Source organism: Pogoniulus pusillus, chromosome 14, assembly GCF_015220805.1.
Source record: "Pogoniulus pusillus isolate bPogPus1 chromosome 14, bPogPus1.pri, whole genome shotgun sequence".
NCBI lineage: Eukaryota > Metazoa > Chordata > Aves > Piciformes > Lybiidae > Pogoniulus > Pogoniulus pusillus.
In genome coordinates, this window is record NC_087277.1 from 818,960 (window position 1) to 841,605 (window position 22,646).

General features: G+C 52.4%; 1 protein-coding gene across 6 annotated transcripts in view; it reads right to left on the bottom strand.

Annotated features, from left to right (window-relative positions):
- VPS13B (vacuolar protein sorting 13 homolog B) overlaps positions 1-22,646 on the bottom strand; it is a 333,604-nt gene that overhangs the window by 173,612 nt on the left and 137,346 nt on the right. For 5 of the 6 annotated variants that reach the window (XR_010304753.1, XM_064154029.1, XM_064154027.1 and 2 more), the window contains exons 20-22: positions 12,947-13,056; positions 8,010-8,157; positions 4,792-4,919 (exon numbers count right to left, since the gene is read on the bottom strand). Coding sequence is in view for 5 of the 6 variants with exons in the window: in XM_064154029.1 (XP_064010099.1) it covers positions 4,792-4,919; positions 8,010-8,157; positions 12,947-13,056 (386 nt within the window). In the remaining variant the exon portion in view is untranslated. The remainder of the gene's footprint in view (positions 1-4,791; positions 4,920-8,009; positions 8,158-12,946; positions 13,057-22,646) is intronic. The other variant, XM_064154028.1, reaches the window with a different exon arrangement.

The window sequence follows — 22,646 nt, forward strand, 5'->3', positions numbered from 1 at the left end:
TGAACCAGAATCACTCCCTATTTTCATTTCTGTTATGTCAAGGCCTACCCATGCTAAGTAACACACAGATGATAAACCAATGAAGTCAGCAGTATTTTCCCTTCTATTTTTAAGAAGTTATGCAAACATGCTGCCTTCAGCTTTCACCAGCACAGAACCCTCCAGAAGTGCCAGGACTTTAAGACTCTGTGGTATAGAAAGGAATGGATTAAGTCAGGGGAAGAAATGGGAGTATTTTTAACTCATATTTTATAACCAGAGAACATTGCTGGAGGGAAAGAAGAGTGAAATACATCCTGCACAATTATTTGGTTTTCCTACCAGGGGTGTAGATGGGCAGGAATGAAACAAAGTGACACCAATAGTTACCACAGCACCGCAGAACGCCAGGGCTTGGGAGCAACCTCCAGAGATCAGCCAGCCCAAGCCCCTGCCAGGGCAGCAGCACCCAGGGCAGGGCACACAGGAACACATCCAGGTGGGCTTGGAAAGGCTCCAGAGCAGGAGACTCCACAGCCTCTCTGGGCAGCCTGCTCCAGGGCTCTCACACCCTCACAGGGACAAAGTTCCCCCTCCTGTTCCCCTGGCACCTGCTCTGCCCCAGCTTGTCCCCAGTGCCCCTTGTGCTGTCACTGCACAGCCCTGAGCAGAGCCTGGCTGCGTCCTCCCGACACTGCCCTGCACAGCTTTAGCACACACTGAGGGCAGCCCTCAGGCTGCTCTGCTGCCAGCTGCCAGCCCCAGCTGCCTCAGCCTGGCCTCACAGGAGATGTTCTCTGCCTGCTGCAGCTTGGTGCTTAGCTGGCACAAGTGCAATGAAGAGGGGCAGGTGGCACAAGTGTTCTTAACCTTTCCTGGTAGTGATACCTCGAGGTGATTCCCTTCCCTGAGCCACAATTTACAGCTGTACAACCCAGTCAGAGGCACTGCAGATGACCACAAAGCATCTCCTGGGAAGAGGTCTCTCTGCATTGAGCATCACTTTGGAAGCGAGGCAGAAAGGTGTTGTTCTGGGACCTTCAGGTACAAAATACAGCCAAACGTAATCACAATGAGGCCCCAGACTGCAGAGAGCTCTGCTTACACATCTCACCTGCAGCTCATGCTGTGGTCCCCCCTGAAAGACTTCCTCAGCCCCCGACACCCAAGCTAGCCCCACCAGAACAGAGCACGTGCAGGCGAGCCAGGCACACTGTCAGAGCTGAAACAGGCAGCCACGTTTTGAAGTCAGCTGTAGTAAGAATGTCCTTACTGCAAAGCTGAGCACACTGAGTACGAGATCCACAGGACAACGAAGGCACAGGCAAAGGAGCACCCCAAGGGCCAGCTGCAGTGCCTTAGCTCCCAGCACAGCACCTCAGCACTAGCAGCACTCCCAGCTTTCTGCAAGGGGGCCTCAGTTCAACAGGTTTTTATTCAGTTATGGACAAGTCTTCCTTTTTCTGTCGTGCCAGTCTGCACCAAGGTAAGCAGGCAGCCTGGCTCGGAAGTGCTCAGCAACTGCTGACAGCTGGCACTGCCCCCTCGCCGCTCAGAGGGTCTCCTCCCGAGCCCACTGCAGCCCACTGCCCCGAGAACAGGAGCTCTGGCCCAGCTCAGCCTTGCAGTTCTGCTCTCTGGATCAGTGCTGCACTTTGACTACAATCCTCTTCAGGTTCCATGCTTTTAAGGAAATCATATTTGCAATAATTTCAGGAAACACCCAATTTAAAAGTCAGGTTCAGGGGTACTTCCAGGCCTGTGGAATATGTGGCTAGGCTTCAGAAGTAATAATTACACTCTTGGTTGGCACTCACTGCAGCATTACTCATTAATTCATTTGCTTTCCATACAGGTCCTTCACTGTTCTCACTGGAGTCCAGCACTAGCAAGCAGACAAAAATAACCGTGTGCCTACTGCTCCACCATTCCAGCAACTATTGGGATGCAAGCACGTGAGAAGTGCCCCTCCTGCTCAGTGTGGCTGCCAAACAGGCTTCAAGGCCACACAGAAAACCCCCAAAACAACTACATAACAAAAGCTCTGCAGCTCAGTAGGAAACTCTTTTCACCTCAGCACCAACACCTCACCACTACCCCAGTGCACAAACTCCTCATGCAGAGGAGGCCAGGGTGGGGTTAGGTAAGTACCAGCCTTGGATCCAAAACAAACTTCCCAGTTCCTTTGCTTCCAAAGACATTTACTCAAACTTCCACTGCAAGAATAATGCTTTGATGATTTTAAGTGGCAAAGTTCTGCTCTAGCTGAAGACAACTGCAGGCTCTCATGTGCACAGAAGATCCAGGAACATGGAGCCAGCTTTAGAGAAAACCAAAAGCTCCACCATTTAACCACTGCTTCAGGCTGGAAACTTGCCTCGTTCATGCCAGATGATAACACAGAAACCTCTCTGAACTCAGCACAGAAATATAGTCACGTGTGTAATAAAGTGAATGTTTAACAACAGAAATAGATCACACTGCACTGGGACAGCAAACCAGAGTCACAGCCTTCGCCTGCCCTCTGTCGCCTTCGCAGCCCTCACCTTGCCTCTACTGCCTCGTACAAATTCCAGCCTGCCCAGTTAGCCAAAAACCCTCTGTGACTGCATCTGTGTCCTGGAAAAGATACCTAACTGAAATGGCCAGAGGGACTCCAGGCAATAAGACAAAGAAGAGCAAAGCCTCACTACTTCACCCAGCAGGATGACTGCAGGATTTGTGATTGCTGGGAAGCATCTTCCCAGGTTTTTGCTGTGGTGTTTCCCTGGAGTCTGCTGGAACTTATCCCAGGTAAGATGTAATGTCCTTCTGGCAAGATGCTGGCAGCTCTTTCACCAAGTATCAGCAAAGCATAAGGATGAAACACAGAAGAAGGGACTTCCATGAGGCTGCATAGAGACAGGCCAAGGGGAATGGTTTGGAGCTGAGGCAGAGCAGGGTTAGAGTGGAGCTGAGGAAGAAGTTGCTGAGTGTGAGGGTGCTGAGAGTCTGGCACAGGCTGCCCAGGGAGGCTGTGGATGTTTCCTCCTTGGGGGCCAGGCTGCATGAGTCTAGTTGAGAGCTGTCCCTGCCCACAGTGGTGAGGTTGGAGGAGATGATCTCTGAGGTGCCTTCCAGCCTAAGCCATTCTAGCACTCCTCCTAGAACTGTTGTAAATGATGCTCTACTCACAAATTCCTGACAAAACCTGGGCCTCTCCTCGTCACCAGCGCTCAGCCTCCCCAAAGCCCCACTAGCTGGAAGCTAACCTCTTCATTCTCTATTTGGCAACTCGGACTCTTAACCACTCTTGAAAGAGAAACCAATTCATTGTGTTGGCTGTTCAGATGATGAAGGCTGCCTTGAAAAAGGTATGAGCAGAACATCTTAGTCCTGATTAAATTTCCCAGCTCTTCAGCCTCATTACTATGTCCTTGTTTTGATTACAGCTCAGACTAAGCCCTGTTTCTCTAAGGGGTCTGACTGTGCTAGGTAGCAGCCAGCCCTACAATAAAGATGCTCTGCTTCCCTCAGCCTGCAGCTGCTCTGCCCTGGCTCCCCTTATCCAGCCACATTCATCTCCAACAGTCACAACGTTAGAAATGAAGGAAACAATCGATCAGGTTCCTGCCTGGTGAATGTGGGGCAGGCTGTGGATGGATCTACCTGGACTGCAGCAAAGCCTTTGACACCACCTGCCACAAGCAGCTCCTGGCCAAGCTGGCAGCTCCTGGCTTGGGCAGATTCACTCTGATATGGGTCAAGAACTGGCTGGAGGGCCAGGCCCAGAGAGTGGTGGTGAGTGGTGCCACATCCAGCTGGCAGCTGTCACCAGTGGTGAGACACAGGGATCAGTGCTGGGCACAGTCCTGTTCAACATTGTTAGTGATGATCTGGAGCAGGGCATTGAGTCCAGCATCAGTGAGTTTGCAGATGACACCAAGCTAGGAGCAGCTGTGGAGCTGTTGGAGGGTAGCAGAGCCCTGCAGAGGGACCTGGCCAGGTGCTAGAAGGTGTTGAGAGAAGGGCAGTAAGGCTGGGGAGGGGCCTGGAGCACAGCCCTGTGAGGAGAGGCTGAGGGAGCTGGGGGGGTGCAGCCTGCAGCAGAGGAGGCTCAGGGCAGAGCTCATTGCTGCCTGCAGCTACCTGAAGGGAGGCTGTAGCCAGGTGGGGTTGGGCTCTGCAGCCAGGCAGCCAGGGACAGAAGAAGGGGACACAGCCTGAAGCTGTGCCAGGGCAGGTCTAGGCTGGATGTTAGGAGGAAGTTGTTGGCAGAGAGAGTGATTGGCATTGGAATGGGCTGCCCAGGGAGGTGGTGGAGTGGCTGTGGCTGGAGGTGTTGAAGTCAAGGCTGGCTGGGGCACTTAGTGCCATGGTCTGGTTGATTGGCCAGGGCTGGGTGCTAGGTTGGGCTGGCTGAGCTTGGAGCTCTCTTCCAACCTGCTTGATTCTATGAATCATGAAACAGCAATGCAAGAGCTGGCTGAAAACTAAACAGGATTAACCAAAAGCATCTCCTCACCCTCAGTATTTTCTGCAACCAAGTCACAAGCCTGAAGTTCTTGCTCATGCAGAACTTAAACTTTCAATCTCTCTAACACTTTGAAGCCAAAGTACTTCTGAAAGCTAACACTGTACACCCAAAACATTCTTTGCTTCATTGGCCCAAAATCTATATCTGAATCTTCATGTTCTAAGACTTTGAAACTACTGAAATAAGACAATAAACTTCGGAGCTCCTTTAAAAACTCTCTAATAAAAAGCAGTAGAATGCATAAAAAGTGCCATAAAGTTTGGGGGACAGGGGGGGTCACTTCCTTTTCATCTTACCTGAAGTGTGAGGCGCTTGACTGCATTCCACACCACTCCAATAAATTCCTTCATCCTCTCCTCAGCACTTCTGCAGCTTTCCAATGAGTTCAGCATGGTTTTCACAGGCAGCGACAGGGGTCGAGACTCTGAGGCCGAGGACAAAGCACAGAGGAGGTCAGTAAGTACCCTCCTGCCCAGCAGCAAAGACTTCTGGTCTGCAGGGGCACAGGAGGGTTTGCCCTCACTGTGGCTGTGGCAGCAGCGTGTCCGCTCCTGGCTCTACAGCTGGCAGGGCGACTGTGCCAGTCAAGCCTGGTGAGAAACACAACCAAGTGAAATGCTTCCACCTCTTCAGTGCACACTGCTAAGAAAATACTGTGAGGGAGACTCCAGCTAGGCCAAGGAAGAGCTCTGAGGGTGTGCCGACCTGTTTGGTGAGGCAGCAGCAGTCCCAGCAGCTTGCACACACGCTGCTGCCACTCCAACTAAACAGGGCTTTAGTTCCCTAAGCTTGCAAGAAATGAGAGGCAGCCCCTGCTAAACCATGGCCTCAGAGATCCACTGACAGCAACTGGAGTATGCTGCTGAAAAGGCATACAAACGACAGAAGCTTTCTGCTGGTGGGACAAGGTTACCCTGCTGTAGGCAAACCTGTACTGGCACCAGCCCTGGAGAGCTCTTACTGACAGACAAGCTCCACGGCCAACCAGACACGCAGCAACCTCTCCAGCACAGCATGTGTGACCATGCCCAAAAGGCATCTGTCCCATGAGCTCAACAAGCTGGGCAAGCCTTCCTCCCCACATCACACCATTCCCACACAGCAGAACTGAGTTAAGCTGAGAAATAGCCAACTGCAAACTGATCACAGCTACCGAGAGGCCATGGCAGCGAAACGCATTAGCATGAAGCGCATTTAAAGGAAGAAACCAAAGTCTGCTCTTGGAGGTCTCTTCCACCCTGGTTGATTCTATGATTCCTCGTTAGAAATTGTGAGACAAATACCAAGGTGTCTGCAACCAATGCAAGCCATTAAAGAACTGATCAAGGGGGCTAAGGGATTAGAAATGAGATTAAAATGCAGCGAGGGAGAAAAGACAAACTTCAAACAACTCTGAAAAGATCTTAAATGGCCACAGATTATTTTTGCCACAAGTAAAACAAAACAAAAACTACCCCCACAAAAAACCCCACCAAACCCCAAAACAACTAACTCCAAACCAAACCAAAGAGCCATCTCCTGAAAACGTATTTGCTCTTCTCTGTGAAGCAGCAGGGGCTGGTTTCTAAGAGCAGTATTGTGCAGATGACAAAGCCAGTGAGGTTCACTATACAAAAGCCTGCTTGCACTGTGGTTTGCATTCCAGTTTCACCTAAGAATCTGCTTGCTTTTGTATCTGCAGCACAAAAGAACTAACCATAGATGTCTACAGAGAGAGGTCTATCATGGACTGCTAGAATGGCTCGGGCTGGGTTATTGCAGATCATCTCCGCCAACCTTCCCACCATGCCCAGGGACACCTCTCAGCTAGACTCAGATGATCAAGGCCTCATCCAGCCTGGCCTGCAGCACCCCCACCAAGGAGGCAGCCACAGCCTCCCTGGGCAGCCTGGGCCAGACTCTCACCATCCTCACACTCAGCAACTTCTTCCTCAGCTCCACTCTAACCCTGCTCCGCCTCAGCTCCAAACCATTCCCCCTTGGCCTGTCTCTAGGCACCCTCAGGAGCAGTCCCTCTGCAGCCTTCCTACTGGATCCTTTCAGGCACTGGCAGCAGCTCTGAGGTCCCTCTGGAGCCTTCTCCTCTGCAGGCTGATGCTGTTAGTGGAAGTGTGAAGGAACTCTATGCTGGGTACAGTGTGGCACCTGACCTGCACTTGGCAACACTGGATGCAGCTACAGGTTGATTCCCACCCCACCTCCCCCAGACTACAACCAGAATGCTGAACTGATTCCTGCAGAAAAGAACTCCTGGAATACAAAAACCTGGCCAATGTGAGAGAGGTCTGGCTGCTGAGAAACCAGTGGATTATCTGAAGCACTTGAGCCAACAGCTGACTGCTTCTGCTCAATGGCCTGAGTGACGATGCTTTAGTCGTGCCTGCTAGCAAAGGCAAGGCTGATGGCTGCTTTGAGAAGGTGAATGCAGTTAAATCACTGCTGAACAGACAAACAGAATCTAAAGCTGATCTTCATTTACCTGCAGTGCCTGGAAACATGAGGAGTTTTGGTGTTAATAAATGGTACAAGGGTGTAAATAAATGGTACAAGGGTGTAAATTTGCCCTTCTTGACCACAAGGGCACACTGCTGGCTCCTGGGCATCCTTCTGTCCACCAGCACCCCCAGACCCCTTTCCCCACAGCTACTCTCTAACAGGTCAGTCTCTAACCTATTCTGGCCCCTGGGGTTGCTCTTTCCCAGATGCAGGACTCTACCCTTGTCCTTGTATCTCATTCCATTTCTCCCTGCCCAGCTCTCCAGCCTGTCCAGGTTCCTCTGAATGCAGCACAGCCGCAGGGGGTGCCAGCCACTCCTTCCAGTTTGCTGTCACCAGCACACCTGCTGGCAGTGCCCTCTGTGCCTTCAGCCCTTGTTGAACAGCACTGGTCCCAGTACCCACCCCTGAGGGACTCCACTGGATACAAAGCTGACCTTACAGCAGCCAGGTCTGCTGTACTAAGCAACTGCAAACACATCTTGCCAGTGCCTTCAAATTAAACAGTGGAAGAAGCTGAGATGCAGAGAAATCCTTCTTTTGCTTTGAGGATGTTCCTCATAATTGATCAGACTGTGTCACCATTTCTGCCCTCACAGAGGAAGCCCCAAGCAACAGCAAACCTGACACGTCTGCCAGTCACCTTTTTGCACAAGGACAGTCCTCTGGCAGCAGCTCTCTGGTGCGATTGTCACTGCAGCCCAGGTAACACTCAGGGTGAAGAGTCATACTGGCTCCCGAGCCACTCACTTCCCAGAGTCAAGTGAAAAGCTACTTGTGCCAAGCAGAGACTTTTCTAAGTGGGTAACTAACACTGCTGGAGCAAACAGCTGAATGGCAAATACTGCAGATCACCAAAGCCTCTCTGACTCCTTGGACCTGTGTGCTCTGTCGGCAGGGACAGGCACAGCCACCCTGCAGCTGCAGTCCTCACACAGCTGCTGACGTCCAGAGGTGGGCACAGTTACTGAGGGGCTCTGGGAAGGCAGAAGAGCTTGTTCCAGTGAAGGGATCATACCTGTTACAGTTTTTGTTTTGACAGGGCTGCTGGCATACTCAGAGGCCTGGTTTGACTGCTGCCTTGCCAAAGGGGCGCTGCCAACAGATGCTTCATCCTCCTTCTTCTGAGCCACTGTCACGCCGAGCGGAACAGCTCCTGCAGGCTGCTGGGAAAAGAAGAGCCTTGTAAACCACCCAGAGCCAAAGCCAAAGCAGCTTCACACTGAGCTGTGACATGGTCATGAGAGGGGACTGAGTCCAGCATCAGTGAGTTTGCAGATGACACCAAGCAGGAGCAGGTGTGGAGCTGTTGGAGGGTAGCAGAGCTGTGCAGAGGGACCTGGCCAGGCTGGATGGGTGGGCAGAGGCCAAGGGGATGAGACTGAACAAGGCCAAGTGCAGGGTTCTGCACTTTGGCCACAACAACCCCAAGCAGCACTACAGGCTGGGGACTGAGTGGCTGAGAGCAGCCAGGCAGAGAGGGAGCTGGGGATGCTGGGAGAGAGGAGCTGAAGCTGAGGCAGCAGTGCCCAGGTGGGCAGCAGAGCCAATGGCATCCTGGGCTGGCTCAGGAGCAGTGTGGGCAGCAGCACAAGGGAGGTTCTTCTGCCCCTGGGCTCAGCACTGCTCAGGCCATACCTTGAGTGCTGTGTCCAGTTCTGGGCTCCTCCATTGCAGAGAGATGCTGAGGTGCTGGAAGGTGTTGAGAGAAGGGCAGCAAGGGTGGGGAGGGTCCTGGAGCACAGCCCTGTGAGGAGAGGCTGAGGGAGCTGGGGGTGTGCAGCCTGCAGCAGAGCAGGCTCAGGGCAGAGCTCATTGCTGTCTGCAGCTTCCTGAAGGGAGGCTGTAGCCAGGTGGGGTTGGGCTCTGCTGCCAGGCAGCCAGGGACAGAACAAGGGGACACAGCCTGAAGCTGTGCCAGGGCAGGTCTAGGCTGGATGTTGTTAGGAAGTTGTTGGCAGAGAGAGTGATTGGCATTGGAATGGGCTGCCCAGGGAGGTGGTGGAGTGGCCATGGCTGGAGGTGTTGAAGCCACCAAGCCTGGCTGGGGCACTTAGTGCCATGGTCTGATTGATTGGATAGAGCTGGGTGCTAGGTTGGGCTGGCTGAGCTTGGAGCTCTCTTCCAGCCTGGCTGGTTCTATGATTCTATGTCCTAAACTGTGCCTTTTCAAAGGTGTAGAAAACAGCTTGAACCAGTGATTGGAGCATGTGGTACAGGATACTCTGCATGCAGAGTGCACTTGAATTACTTCAGTTCTGTCTGCTGAAGAAAAGCTTCAGCTAATTAAAAAGTGAAATAGAATTTACTAACATACCATGGGTTTTGGCCAACCAAGATGCACATGAACACACCTTGGTGCCACCATCGATGCACCCTCAGCAAGTTTGCCAATTACACCAGCTGTGTGGGGTGCTGGACTCACTTGAGGGCAGGGATGGCAAACAGAAGGATCTTCACAGGCTTGAGAAGCTCTCCAAGAGCCAGCAGTGCCCTCATGCAGCCCAGCAAGCAGCTGTGTGCTGGGCTGCAGACAGAGCAGTGCGGGCAGCAGGGCATGAGAAGGAGTTCTGTGCCTTGACTCTGTTCAGACCTCTCCTCCAATCCTACCTCCAGTTCTGCTGTTCCCAGCAGCAGAAGAACACAGAGCTGCTGCAGTGAGGCCAGAGGAGGCCACAAAGATGATCCAAGAGCTGCAGCATCTCTGCTATGAGGAGGGGCTGAGGTTGCTGGGGCTGTGCAGCCTGGAGAAGACTCTGGGGAAACCCTAGAGCTGCCTTCCAGTACCTGAAAGGATCCTGCAGAAAGGCCACAGAGGGACTTTTCCTGAGGGTGTCCAGAGGCAGGCCAGGGGCAATGTTTTGAAGCGGAGGGAGAGCAGGGTCGGGCTGGCTCTTAAGAAGAAGCTGCTCGGTGTGTATAACGTTGTGCTGCAGCACTGCCTGCCTTGTGAACTGTAGCTGCGCTCCGGCTGACAAAGGCGGATTCTGCTGCTGCAGGCTGTGCAGGAGGCTGTCACTGAGAGATGAGCAGAGCGTTCTCTGAAGAGCAGCCATTAGGATTACAGGCATCTTAATCAGCCTGTGTGTCATTTCATTGTGTTGGTACTGGACCCAAACTGTCACCCCTGGAGCTGGGTAGGAGAAACCTCACACGTTGTGCCGGGAATCTCTGCGGGGCCCAAAGGGCTGTGAGGCGCGCGGTGTGCTCGTAAATGTTCTCCAACAGAAAGCAGATCCCTGCAGGGAGCAACATGTGCACACTACAGAGCCCGGGGCAGACTGGAAAGGCACTTAATTGAAAGAGGATGGCTTCCAAACGCCTGCAGTGTTTTCCACTGGAGAAGTGCACTGAAGGAAGCAAGACAACCAACTATTCAACCCTGCTCCAGCAAGAGCAATCAGCTGCAATGAAGGGGCGTGCAAGGTTCCCAGGGAAGCACCTGTGGCAATGACAAAGAGAACTCTCTGCTGAGCACACAGTATTCAGCTGTCTCAAAAAGCACTGAGAAGTCACTCTGGAAGACAGGAACGTGCCACTTGGATGCCCTCTAGCAATAACAGCAACAGGACAAAGCCAGCAGGGTCGAGGAGACAAGTTTCACAGCACAGAGGCTTCCCACCTGCAGGCAGAGAGGGCCTGAGCTGTGCCCATGTTCAGCCACATCACTTATTTCCAACACTCAGCAGATGACCTGACACAACCTTTCACAAGGTAAAGCCAGCTGCAGCTTTCCCATGACAGCAACTGCTGAGCCAAGATTTGGCAGTTTTGGGCATAAGACTGCAAGAAGATGGAGCTGCCAAGTGCAGCAAGAGGTCCTAAAGCATAAGCACAGCCAACGCAGAGCAGTGCACAGGACAAGGAGAGGCTGAGGGAGCTGGGATTGGTTAGCCTGGAGAAGAGGAGGCTCAGGGGAGACCTTATTGCTGTCTACAACTACCTGAGGGGAGGTTGTGGCCAGGAGGAGGTTGCTCTCTTCTCTCAGGTGGCCAGCACCAGAATGAGAGGACACAGCCTCAGGCTGTGCCAGGGGAGATTTAGGCTGGAGGTGAGGAGAAAGTTCTTCACTGAGAGAGTCATTGGACACTGGAATGGGCTGCCCGGGGAGGTGGTGGAGTCGCCGTCCCTGGAGCTGTTCAAGGCAAGGTTGGACGTGGCACTTGGTGCCATGGTCTGGCCTTGAGCTCTGTGCTAAAGGGTTGGACTTGATGATCTGTGAGGTCTCTTCCAACCCTGATAATACTGTGATACTGTGACAAGAGGTGGAAACACTGCCTGGAGAAGCAGTGTCTGCTTCCAAGCTGCTGAAGAAATGGATCAGCAGAGCAAGTCACACCAGTGGGCATGCAGTGAGAGACATGCAGGCTGTGGCAGGCAGACAAAGCTGGAAAGAATTAGGGCCAAACATGGAGTGCTGGAGCACTGCTCTGGACAGTGAAACAGCTGCTCCGCCTTTGCTCGCTGCAACCAGCCCTGACGCTGCTGCGGATGCCCAGCACAGCCTTGTCAGATTGCCGGCAAAAGACTGCAGAAGATGAAAGGTCAATGTTGAACTAGATGAAAAAGGATCCTGGAGACCTGGGGTTTAGCCACAAACTGATGAGGAGATTGTGGCTTGGGAAAGAGCAGCTGACAAGAGCCCCAGGGCTGTACGAGAAGAGGACTCTGGTGGGAAAGGAGAGCCTGCAGGCCAGCGTTATCAGAAGCACCTCACCACAAGAATCCCAGGAGCTAGCGATAAAGCAGTGTGCAGGGAAGTTTAATGCACCTTGAGATGTAAGCTTTAGGGTTACAAATTGGTGCTGCTCTGAAGCAGCTAAAGAAGAACCTTTGATAAAGTTGGTAAGATGGCTGTGAGGTTTCGCTGAGCCAGAACACCAGGTGAAGAGAAAGAGGAGCTCAGGAACACTCCACTGCTCTGCCACAGAACACTGAGAAATAAACATGACATCATCCAACAAAATCTGTGACTGGGGGGCTGGAGCCCCTCTCCCACAAGGACAGGCTGAGGGAGCTGAGGTTGTTCAGCTGGGAGAAGAGAAGGCTCCAGGAAGAGGGCTACAAGAAGGCTGCGGAGGGACTGTTTGGAGAGGCCTGCAGGGACAGGATGAGAGGCAATGGCTTGGAACGAAAGCAGAGCACATTCAGATTGGATGTTAGGAACGAGTTCTGCACTATGAAGGTGCTGGAAGACTGCAGCAGGTTGCCCAGGGAGGTAGGTGAGGCACCATCCCTGCAGCTGTTCAAGGTCAGGTTCACCAAGGCTCTGAGCCAGCTGCTCCAGTGGAGGATGTCCCTGCTGACTGCAGGGGGTGGACTGGATGCCCTTTGGCAGCCTCCTCCAACTCAAACCATTCCACAATTCCACATTATTTCCAGGCCAGGAGTACAAGGCATGGAAATAAAGGTCAGGAATAGCCAAAGACAAAACTGTTGCTCACCACACCCACAGCCCCCACTCCCTGGGACCTCATACAGAAAGATGCACTTGCCATTACACACAGAGTCTGCAGCACCACTCACCTGGCAAGCTGTGAACGGGGTGGTGCAGCTCCTCTGGCAGGGCTCAGGGCAAGAGCAGTGACTTTATAACAAAGGATGCAGTTATCTGACAGACCCTCCCAGATGGTTAAGCTTCATTGGCTGTTCAAACTCAGCAGCCTTGTGAAGGGACTTAAAACCAGTTCCAAATCCCTAATCCCAAACAGGGAGCACTAAAACACATCCTCCTCTCTCTTCTTTTGCTTAAACATTAGAAACCAGGACACTGGGAAATAAAAATTATAATATGCAAACCATAATATTTAAAATCATTCTAAACCAGACCAACAGCAGCAAACTATGAGGGAAAGGGTGACAGGGAAAGCGCCTGTGTAAGAGAAACGCCCTGCAGGAGTGTGTGGCAGAGGAAGCTTGCCCCTGGCCCATCTCCTCCCCTCCACCAATGCTCACCTGCTGGATGTGCCTGCTGCCTCGTTTCTGGGGTTGGTAGATGAGCCAAGTGTAGAGCACTGGATCAACATTGATTGCTAACCCTTGCACACTGGACAGCAGCACTGCACCTGCACACAGCAGAGAAGAAGAGAAAATGTAAAGTACCTGCTAGAGCATGGTCACAGAATTCTGGAGTGGCTCAGGGTGGAAGGGACCTCAGAGATCATCTCTAACCTCCCCACCAGGCTCAGGGACACCTCTCAGCTGCTCAAGGCCTCAGCCAGCCTGGCCTTCAACACCCCTACCAAGGAGGCAGCCACAGCCTCCCTGGGCAGCCTGGGCCAGACTCTCACCACCCTCACACTCAACAGCTTCTTCCTCAGTTTCACTCTAACCCTGCTCTGCCTCAGCTCCAAACCATTCTCCCTTGGCCTGTCTCCAGCTCTAAGGTCCCCCTGGAGCCTTCTCCTCTGCAGGCTGCACCCCCCCAGCTCCCTCAGCCTGTGCTCATAGCAGAGCTGCTCCAGCCCTTGGAGCATCTTTGTGGCCTCCTCTGGCCTCACTCCACAGCTCTGTGTTCTCCTTCTGCTGGGCACGGCAGCACTGGAGGCAGGATTGGAGGTGAGGTCTGAGTAGAGCAGAGTCCAGAGGCACAATCCCCTCTCCTGCCCTGCTGCCCACACTGCTCTGGCTGCAGCCAGCACACAGCTGCTTGCTGGGCTGCATGAGGGCACTGTTGGCTCCTGGGGAGCTGCTCAGCAACAACACCCCCAAGGCTCTTCCATCAGGGCTGCTCTCAGCCCGGAGCTGTGCCTGGGGCTGGCCTGGCCCAGGTGGAGCAGTGCAAGAGGAAGGCATGGAGCACACTGGAGGAGCTGGCAAGGAGCAGCAGGCAGCTGCTGTCTTTGCACAGAAGTTCTGCAATTTTACAGGGAATAAATAACTGAAATAATGAAATAAATAATGAAACAAATTCAGAACAGGGACTGTGGTTACTGGAAGGCCTCAGCAGCATTTTCAGTAGAACTACAGTAGTTCTGAGATTCACAGCTCCTGAAGCCATGCACACTGGATTCACTCTGCACTCTACAGCATCACTGTGCAGCAAGCTGAACTTAATAACAAAGTCCAATAAATCCTGAAAGGTTGACACACAGCTCAGTGTACTTCCCAAGCAGATGCCTCACAAGACAGAAACCCAAAACTGGAAATGGGGGGGGAAGGGAATTAAGAAGCTAAGCCATGGGGTTACTGTATAGGAAAAAAGCATACACCCATCTGAACTCCAACCTGGGCTGCCTGGTGAGTGCCCTGGGAACGTGGCAGTCAAGAAGGGCACCAAGATCTGCCCAGCAGGGGCTGGGAGTCAGAACACACACTGTGAGAACTCCTGCCCACAGAGCAGCCTCTGTGACCCGATGGCTTTAAACGGCAGGGACAGACCTCAGGAACACATCTGCAACCTGAGGTAAAGCATCCAGCGCTACCTCCGGGCAAGCAGGAGCAGCGAGGACGGCTCGGGGCAGGCTAGAGAGAGTAACAGAGGATTCACAAAGCATTTGCTGCAGCTGGGAGACTTTGTAAGATGCTCAGATGCAAGAAGAGGAGAATCCTGCATCTTAAAGAGATACCATCTGTTTCCAGCAACACTAAATGAAAGGTTTCATGTCTGTGTGATATGACAAGTGGGAGCCAGAGACCTCCCAAGGAGCTCAGGAACAAAGTCAGCCTACAGGAAGAGTCAACAAGAAATCCCACATTTAGAACAGACTCCTGGGGAAAAACAATTAAAAAAGGAAAGAAAAAAAAAGGGGGGGAAAGGGGGAGGTGGGGGAGGAGGAAGAAAGGAAAAAAAGGACAAAATGAAAAAACAAAGAGGAAAAAAAAGAAAAAAAAGAAAGAGAGAAAAAAAGAATAAAAAAGGGCAAAGAGTGTTAGTAGAAAAAAGCCCAAAGTGCTCCCAGAGCAGATGAAGATGATGCTGGTGAATTTAGTTTGTTTGCTGGAAAACATCAGGGAACAGAAGTTCCACACCAAGCAGTCAGCTCTTTACCTGGAGCTCTCTTTTCACAGCAGCAGAACCCCACAGAACTCTGAAGTAAGGTAGAAAAGAGAGCACAATCTTTGCCTCTTGCCATCGATGGCTTGTGCCAGGGAGGAAACCAAGCCATGCAGAACCACCCCTCCCGCGCAAGCAGCCAGACAAAGTGAGAGGCAGGGAACGCAAGTGCCTCCGGCAGGTACCCCGGGCTCCCTGCCGGCCCCTGTGCCACACCGAACGTCTCTCACTGGCACTGCACTCCAGGAGCAGCTCAACCTCCTCTGTAAAGCTGCCCTGTGCGATCCACTGCTCGCCAGTAACTAACTACAGAGCTGAGGAAGCTCCTCAGATTTGCCTTCTCCCTCCTCCTCCCAGAAAAAAGCAACCAGGCAGAACCCTCTTAAGGGGGGGTTTGAGAATCCCCCCCCCAGGTTTGAAGGAAGAGCTCGGTGATGAGCCCCAAGCAGCAGGCTGGCAGCAGGCTCCTTACATGTCCAAGGGCAAAATGGATTGCTGTTGTGTCTGCCTAAGTGCACTGCTCACGTCCCTGGCTTTCATTAAGACTGTGGCGAACTTTCCTCTCCCTCCTCCCCTCTTCTCCTGTAATTAAACCTACATTTCAGAAGAGCCAGAGCTCAGCCCCATCCCATACTGGGCTCCCCTCTCCAGATCTGGCTCTTGGCAGTTAGTGAGACCATCTATCTCTTCCAGCATCTGAAAGACTGAACTGAGCTCAGCACCGCCTGAGCCTTGCACATCTGAGAATCCCCTCAAGCCTTGCTCTCACTTGCCAGGCTCAGTATGGGCAAATCACTTCTTTCCTTCCTCCCCATCTTTCCTCTCTCCTGAAGGAATGAACCAAGGGGAGGCTGCAGGTGGGTGGAGGAGGACGAAGAGTCTGCAGAGCACAGCTGCACTTGGCACTCCCATCCTGCAGACAAGCTTCTGGACAAGCTTCCTCGGACAGTGACAGCTGCAGCAACAGCACTCATCTTCCCAAGGGGCTGGGGGCCTGCAGAGGATGACCTGGGGCCTCCTGCGCTTGGCTTGGCTCTGCCACCACCTCCTCCCACCTTGAGTGCAGAGCAAAAGCTGCTGGAGGAGCAGGGAGGAGAGGGGCGGCTGTCCTGGGGCTCCAGTCCCACTCTCTCCTTCCACAGGGAAAGTCAAGCATATAACAAATGGGATAGAACTCAATCTGCTCACTTCTAGTGAGGCAGAAGAGGACACCTGGGGGTTGCAGCTGCCAGAGCTAAAGGCAGGATAGGTGAAACAAGGCAGAGTTGAGCAGCAGAGAGGTGGTGCTGAGGGATGCTCAGCAGTGATTAATGAATGGCAAATGGCTTCAAATATCAGAGAGACAGAAGAGAAGGCTGAAGGCAGCAGGATAGTGAAAGACAAATGCAGAGATGGATGAGTGCTCTGGGGAGGAGGGAGGTGGCAACACTTGGCAGAATGCCGTTTTGGAGCTAGGAACCTGCAGAAAGAGTAAACTCCACCCCTGAGTCACTCCCAGCACTTCAGTGAACACAGAGCAGACAGTGAAAGCTCTGCCACTGCCTCACTGAAACCCAGCATGTAACACGAAGCCAGTGCCACACTGTGAGGCAGCAGCATCGGTATTTATGTGGAGAGAAAGGAATTTTATCTCTGCAACAATAAGGGATCCCTCTGGCAGAATTCTAAGCTCTGCTCTCTGTGTATGCAGCACCCAAATGCATCCATATTGAGAATTCCAACAACAGCTTTCAGTAAACTAACTGGAAAACCTCTGCAGGTACCTGAAGTTACGAGTTAATGCACACTGAGTACTGGGGAGGGACCACAAATATGAACAAAGGGAATCATCTGCAATAAAAGCTCACTCTGGCAAAGTTTGTTTGTCGTTCGTGACTAAGTAATTAAAGGAAGCATTGCAGCATCTGGCCATAGGAACTGCACTATGAATTATCTGAGCACTGGGCTCATGGCTCCTAGATGTCTGAAGGCACATGAGTAAGCAGGTGCTGATGCAGGATAAGTTACCAGCATTGACAGAGTACTCAACTAGTTTAGAGGGTAGCAGAAAGAAGAAATCTTGTCCCAAGCAGCAGAAGGACACAGAGCTGCTACAATGAGGCCAGAGGAGACCACAAAGATGCTCCAAGGGCTGGAGCAGCTCTGCCGTGAGCACAGGCTGAGAGAGCTGGGGCTGTGCAGCCTGCAGAGGAGAAGGCTCTTGGAGCATCTTAGAGCTGCTGCCAGTGCCTGAAGGGATCCTGCAGGAAGGCTGCAGAGGGACTGCTCCTGAGGGTGTCTGCAGACAGGCCAAGGGGAATGGTTTGGAGCTGAGGCAGAGCAGGGTTAGAGTGGAGCTGAGGAAGAAGTTCTTTAATCTGAAAGTGTGGCTGCCTCCTTGGTGTGGGTGTTGAAGGCCAGGCTGCATGAGTCCTTGAGCAGCTGAGTCTAGCTGAGAGGTGTCCCTGCCCATGGTGCAGAGGTTGGAGAGGATGACCTCTGAGGTCCCTTCCAAGCTGAGCCATTCTGGGATTCTGTGAAGAAACAAAACTTCCACTTACTGTCCCACTGTCCCGAAGTGCTTTTCTCCTGTGGCACACTTTGAAAAGGCAGCTCTGCAGATGACACCCAAACGCAGAGCTCTGTCTTATAGACATGTACAGGGAATGAGTTGTCTCTGCAGCTGCCTCAGAACAGATGCACTGTAAATCACTGAATGTGGAAACATCCAACTCTGCTTAATTTTAGCCTGGGAGTCAACTAAGGGAAAAGAGTGCTCTTGACTGCTCTGCCCACTGCCAAAGCAGCTCCTTGCTCACATTCCAAACAGGCTTTACCAATTAGCTATCCCATGGCACCACTGCCATTTGCAGTCACATCCCAGCCTGAAGAACCAGAACCTGCAGTTTCAGGGCCCAGAAACAAAGCACACAATCTCCATGCCCTTAGCTGTATCAATGGCAAGCCCCCACGACTGTCCTGCAAAGCTTGCCCAGGAGCCACAGTCCTGCATTTTGCCTGAGCTGCCAAGCCAGGCAAGGCAAAGAGGGACACTGCAGCTACAGCAGCACTGCTGTGAGTGTGACAAATGGGTGTCACCACCTCCTACTGCACCTACCCAAACGTGGCTGCGTGGCCCCCTACCCAAGCCACCCAAAGTGATCCAAAAGATCACCTGAGCATTCTTTTAGGTGCACATCAACCCAAATTTATCTCACAGAAGAAAACCCTCTAAGGCTACTGCACTTTCACTGAGTTCTGCCTTCACCAAGTGCTTAAAATGACTCTTGGAGCAATCTGACTTAGCTGCTTAGACCAATACCAGAAAACTCCACTAAGGAGTAATGGTCTCCCCTGAGCAAAGGTGCACTGCTCTGTGGTACCAAGCACAGTCCCTTCACTCAAGAATCGTCCTCTGCTCAAACACACACTCCACAGTATTTTAACGCTGTCAAAAGAGGAAGAAAAAGCCCAAAAGCTTCTGGAGAGGTTCAGGACAAAAGAACTTCTCCTGCTATCACGACCTTCTAACACCTCTACAGCTGTTTGCAGCAGGAAAGCACCAAGTGCTGAAACGGGAGGGCAGCAGCACTGCTTCTCTTCCAAAAGTAGAGGCAGTGAGGCAAACAAGTCAAAAAATCACACAGGGACAGTGTGCAGGTGTTAAAGCTCTGTGCTACAGCTAAGTGCCTACTGCAACCAGCAGGGCAGGGCCTGGTGGTAGCTGTAACTTCAAATCACCTGGGCCCAATGTCATTTGAATGTCATTGGTAATTATTGCAGATAAACCAGAGAACCCCAGAACAGCTCAGGTCCAAAGGGATCTCAGAGCTCGTTCACTCCAACATCCCTGCTGTGCCCAGGGACTCCTTTAGGCTAGACTCAGCTGCTCAAGGACTCATCCAGCAACACTCCCACCAAGGAGGCAGCCACAGCCTCCCTGGGCAGCCTGGGCCAGACTCTCACCACCCTCACACTCAACAACTTCTTCCTCAGCTCCACTCTAACCCTGCTCTGCCTCAGCTCCAAACCATTGCCCTTGGCCTGTCTGCAGACACCCTCAGGAGCAGTCCCTCTGCAGCCTTCCTGCAGGATGCCTTCAGGCACTGGCAGCAGCAGCTCTGAGGTGCCCCTGGAGCCTTCTCCTCTGCACCCCCAGCTCCCTCAGCCTGTGCTCGCAGCAGAGCTGCTCCCATTCAGCTTGTCTGTTACGCGTTTGGTGTGGAGTTTTCTTGGTTCACTTTTGGCTGGGCTGTTTTCCCCCCTTTTCGTAGGGCGGGGGAGGTGTGGGTGTAAAGTGTCTTGAAAGGCTGCTTTGTTTCCCAAACTGGCTTGAGCAGCACATACAGTTTCCTTTGGAGAGTACGGGGCTGTGGCTCGGGCAACTGCAGTGAGGAGCAATAGGAAGTGTGTAGGCAGCAGCAGCAGCAGCAGCAGCGCAGGGAAGCGTCAGCTTGGCTGGGGTGATGACTGAATCGCCCCGGTGCAAACACAGCAGCACTGGCCCTCTGCTGAGCTGCACGGCACGGCAACATCTGCCCAGGTCACCTCACTCTGCTCACCCTTAGGTCCCATTTCTGCACTTCACCATCACATTGCCTGTCCTCTACACATGAGGAGAATGAGGAGCTCTCTATTCCGCTGAGACAAAGGGCTGCACAGATAACAGCACCATATGCTATGGATTCAAACCCAGATTCACAGATTAGGTTGGAAGGGACCTTGAAGATCATCTGGTTCCACCTCCCACTGCTTTTTGTGTCCTATCACCACAGGCCCCTCTGAACAGTCTCTCCCCAGCCTTCCTGTAGGTTCTCTTCACATACCAAAATGAAGTTCTAAGGTCTCCCTGAAGCCTTCTCTTCTCCAGGCTGAATCACAGAATCATAGAGTCAACCAGGCTGGAAGAGAGCTCCAAGCTCAGCCAGCCCAACCAAGCACCCAGCCCTGCCCAACCAACCAGACCATGGCACTAAGTGCCCCAGCCAGGCTTGGCTTCAACACCTCCAGGCACAGCCACTCCACCACCTCCCTGGGCAGCCCATTCCAATGCCAATCACTCTCCCTGACAACAACTTCCTAACAACATCCAGCCTAGACCTGCCCTGGCACAGCTTGAGGCTGTGTCCCCTTGTTCTGTTGCTGGCTGCCTGGCAGCAGAGCCCAACCCCACCTGGCTACAGCCTCCCTGCAGGCAGCTGCAGGCAGCAATGAGCTCTGCCCTGAGCCTCCTCTGCTGCAGGCTGCACCCCCCCAGCTCCCTCAGCCTCTCCTCACAGGGCTGTGCTCCAGGCCCCTCCCCAGCCTTGCTGCCCTGCTCTCAACACCTTCCAGCTGGCATGGCAACACCTGCACACTGAACAGAGCCAGCTCTCAGGCTACAAGCAGTTCTGCCTCTCTCTCTGATACTGCCACAGCTCCATGCATGAGAGAGACTACCTGGACCTCTCACTAATGCCACAAACTACAGTAACTTGGTCGCACCTGACCAGGTTTTCACAATCCTAACAAAGGTTTGGGGTTTTTCACTTGCTGAGCGACGAAGGAGCACAAATATGTGCAGCAATGGCAGGGCTGTTCCTGCTCCTTTTCCATATGGAACCAGTACAACCCACAGTTACTCACCTCCAGGGATCAAGAGGAGACTGAACGTTCCATTGAAGCAAAAAGTTGTTTGCTGCCCTGAAGAAATGATGAGGCAATTTTTCTAGTTGTTTGCTTGCTGCCCTTGGCTGAGATCTGCTGGTGGCTGTTTAAAGGCTGGGGTGGCTGTTTCTCAGACTGCAAGGGCTTCCTAGCCTCAGCTGCAAAAGGCAGTGCTGCCCTGGAATAGCTTTCTGATGAACAGATATGTTCTTCAGCAGATTAGAAACGAAACTTTCACATGGCTGGGGTTTGTTAAAGCAGTCTTTTGCTAATTCCTACACCTAGTGGACTGAGATCAAAAACGAGAGGTGCAGAGCAGCAAATCCCTTCCTTCAGCTGACCTCTGCTTTCAGGCCATACTCTGTCCTGCACCAGGTTAATAAAATAAGAACTACAATGAACAAGAAATACTATGGCTCAGACCCAGTGCTCTCTACTGAAACTCCTCACATCACTTTCTCAGGGTGTTTTATCAAAGGCTTTTAGAGAAACTATGCTGCCCCTAAGGGGTAAGAGAGGAAGTGAAACAGGTGGAGAATTTGAGATGGGACAACTCGTGTAGGAGAGAAGAAACACGATGGTAGTTTTCACTATGGAGGAGGCAGACAGCCACTCAGGGACCTGCTCTGCCCAAAGCATTCCAGGAGATTCACTCCTGGTGGTGGCCAACTCTGCTGAGCTATCCAGAGTACCAGAAGCAGGGCTGAAGGAAGAACCCCCAAAGTACCCGGCTTGAGTCAACACAGACAATCACAGAATCACAGAATCAAGCAGGTTGGAAGAGAGCTCCAAGCTCAGCCAGTCCAACCTAGCACCCAGCCCTGCCCAACCAACCAGACCATGGCACTAAGTGCCCCAGCCAGGCTTGGCTTCAACACCCCCAGGCACAGCAACTCCACCACCTCCCTGGGCAGCCCATTCCAATGCCAGTCACTCTCTCTGCCAACAACTCTCTCCTGACATCCAGCCTGAACACTTCTTTCCTGCTGCTGTTACTGTCTGACACATGTAGGTGTGAAACAACAACTGAGCTGGCTGCTGGGGCTCAGCACATGAGGCTCCTCTTGATTCTAGCAAAGTGTGAGCTCAATGTTCAGTACAAAGGAGGGAACATGCAACAAGCCAGAAACCATCACCTCCACCACTGTAGAAATCCACTGAGGACACAGACACTGGGGACACTGCATGCAGCTCTGGCCAGTCAAAAGGCCAGAGTCTGAAGCATTCAAACCTGGAAACTTGTGTTTCACAATACCTTTCATTCAGCATTTATGCTCCCTGACTCACTCGATGCTCCATGCCAAAAGCATTCCACATTCTCCAAATCCCAGTGCAGGGAGCACAGAAATGAAACCCTACACACACGTGTGGCTTGGCTTCCACTTGCTGCTTAAGTCAGGCTCTTTTCTCCATCTGCTGCAGCCAACTCCGGAGCAAACGGGCTCTGGACAATGCCAGGTCCAAGCCACCTGGATGTGGCTCTCAGAGCCTCAGACGTGCTGCAGCAGCAGAGCCTCTTTTCCAAACACACCATTTGTAGACTGTGATGAGTGCATCTTTCTCAGTGTGTACACCAATCTCAGTCCCACCAGGAGCTGCACTTCACATGCTGCTTACACAGATGTTAATTGATGAAGACGCTGCAGTCTCCAGACATGCAGCAAATGAGTTCCAATCACCACAGACAATCCTGCAGCACAGTTTGATTTAAAGACCTCCACATTCCACACAGACATTTCTGCACAGAGAGCTTCAGCTGAAGGCCACAGGGCCAGAGATGGGTGAGCCACTGAGAAAACATCAGGGGACAAAGAGCTTCTGCAAGTGAGTGAGTGGGATACTGTTTTGACAGAGTAAAATTCTTGCTGAGTGAAATCTCGCAGTTGCTGATGCAGGAGCTGTGCCCAAAGCCTTCTACCTCTGCATGGTATTTTCAACCCCCCAGAGGAATGCTGGGAGACTCTTCTCTTGCAAAGGGAAAGCCTCAAACTGTCTCTTCTACTAAATGAACAACTGCACTGCAAGAACAGCAAG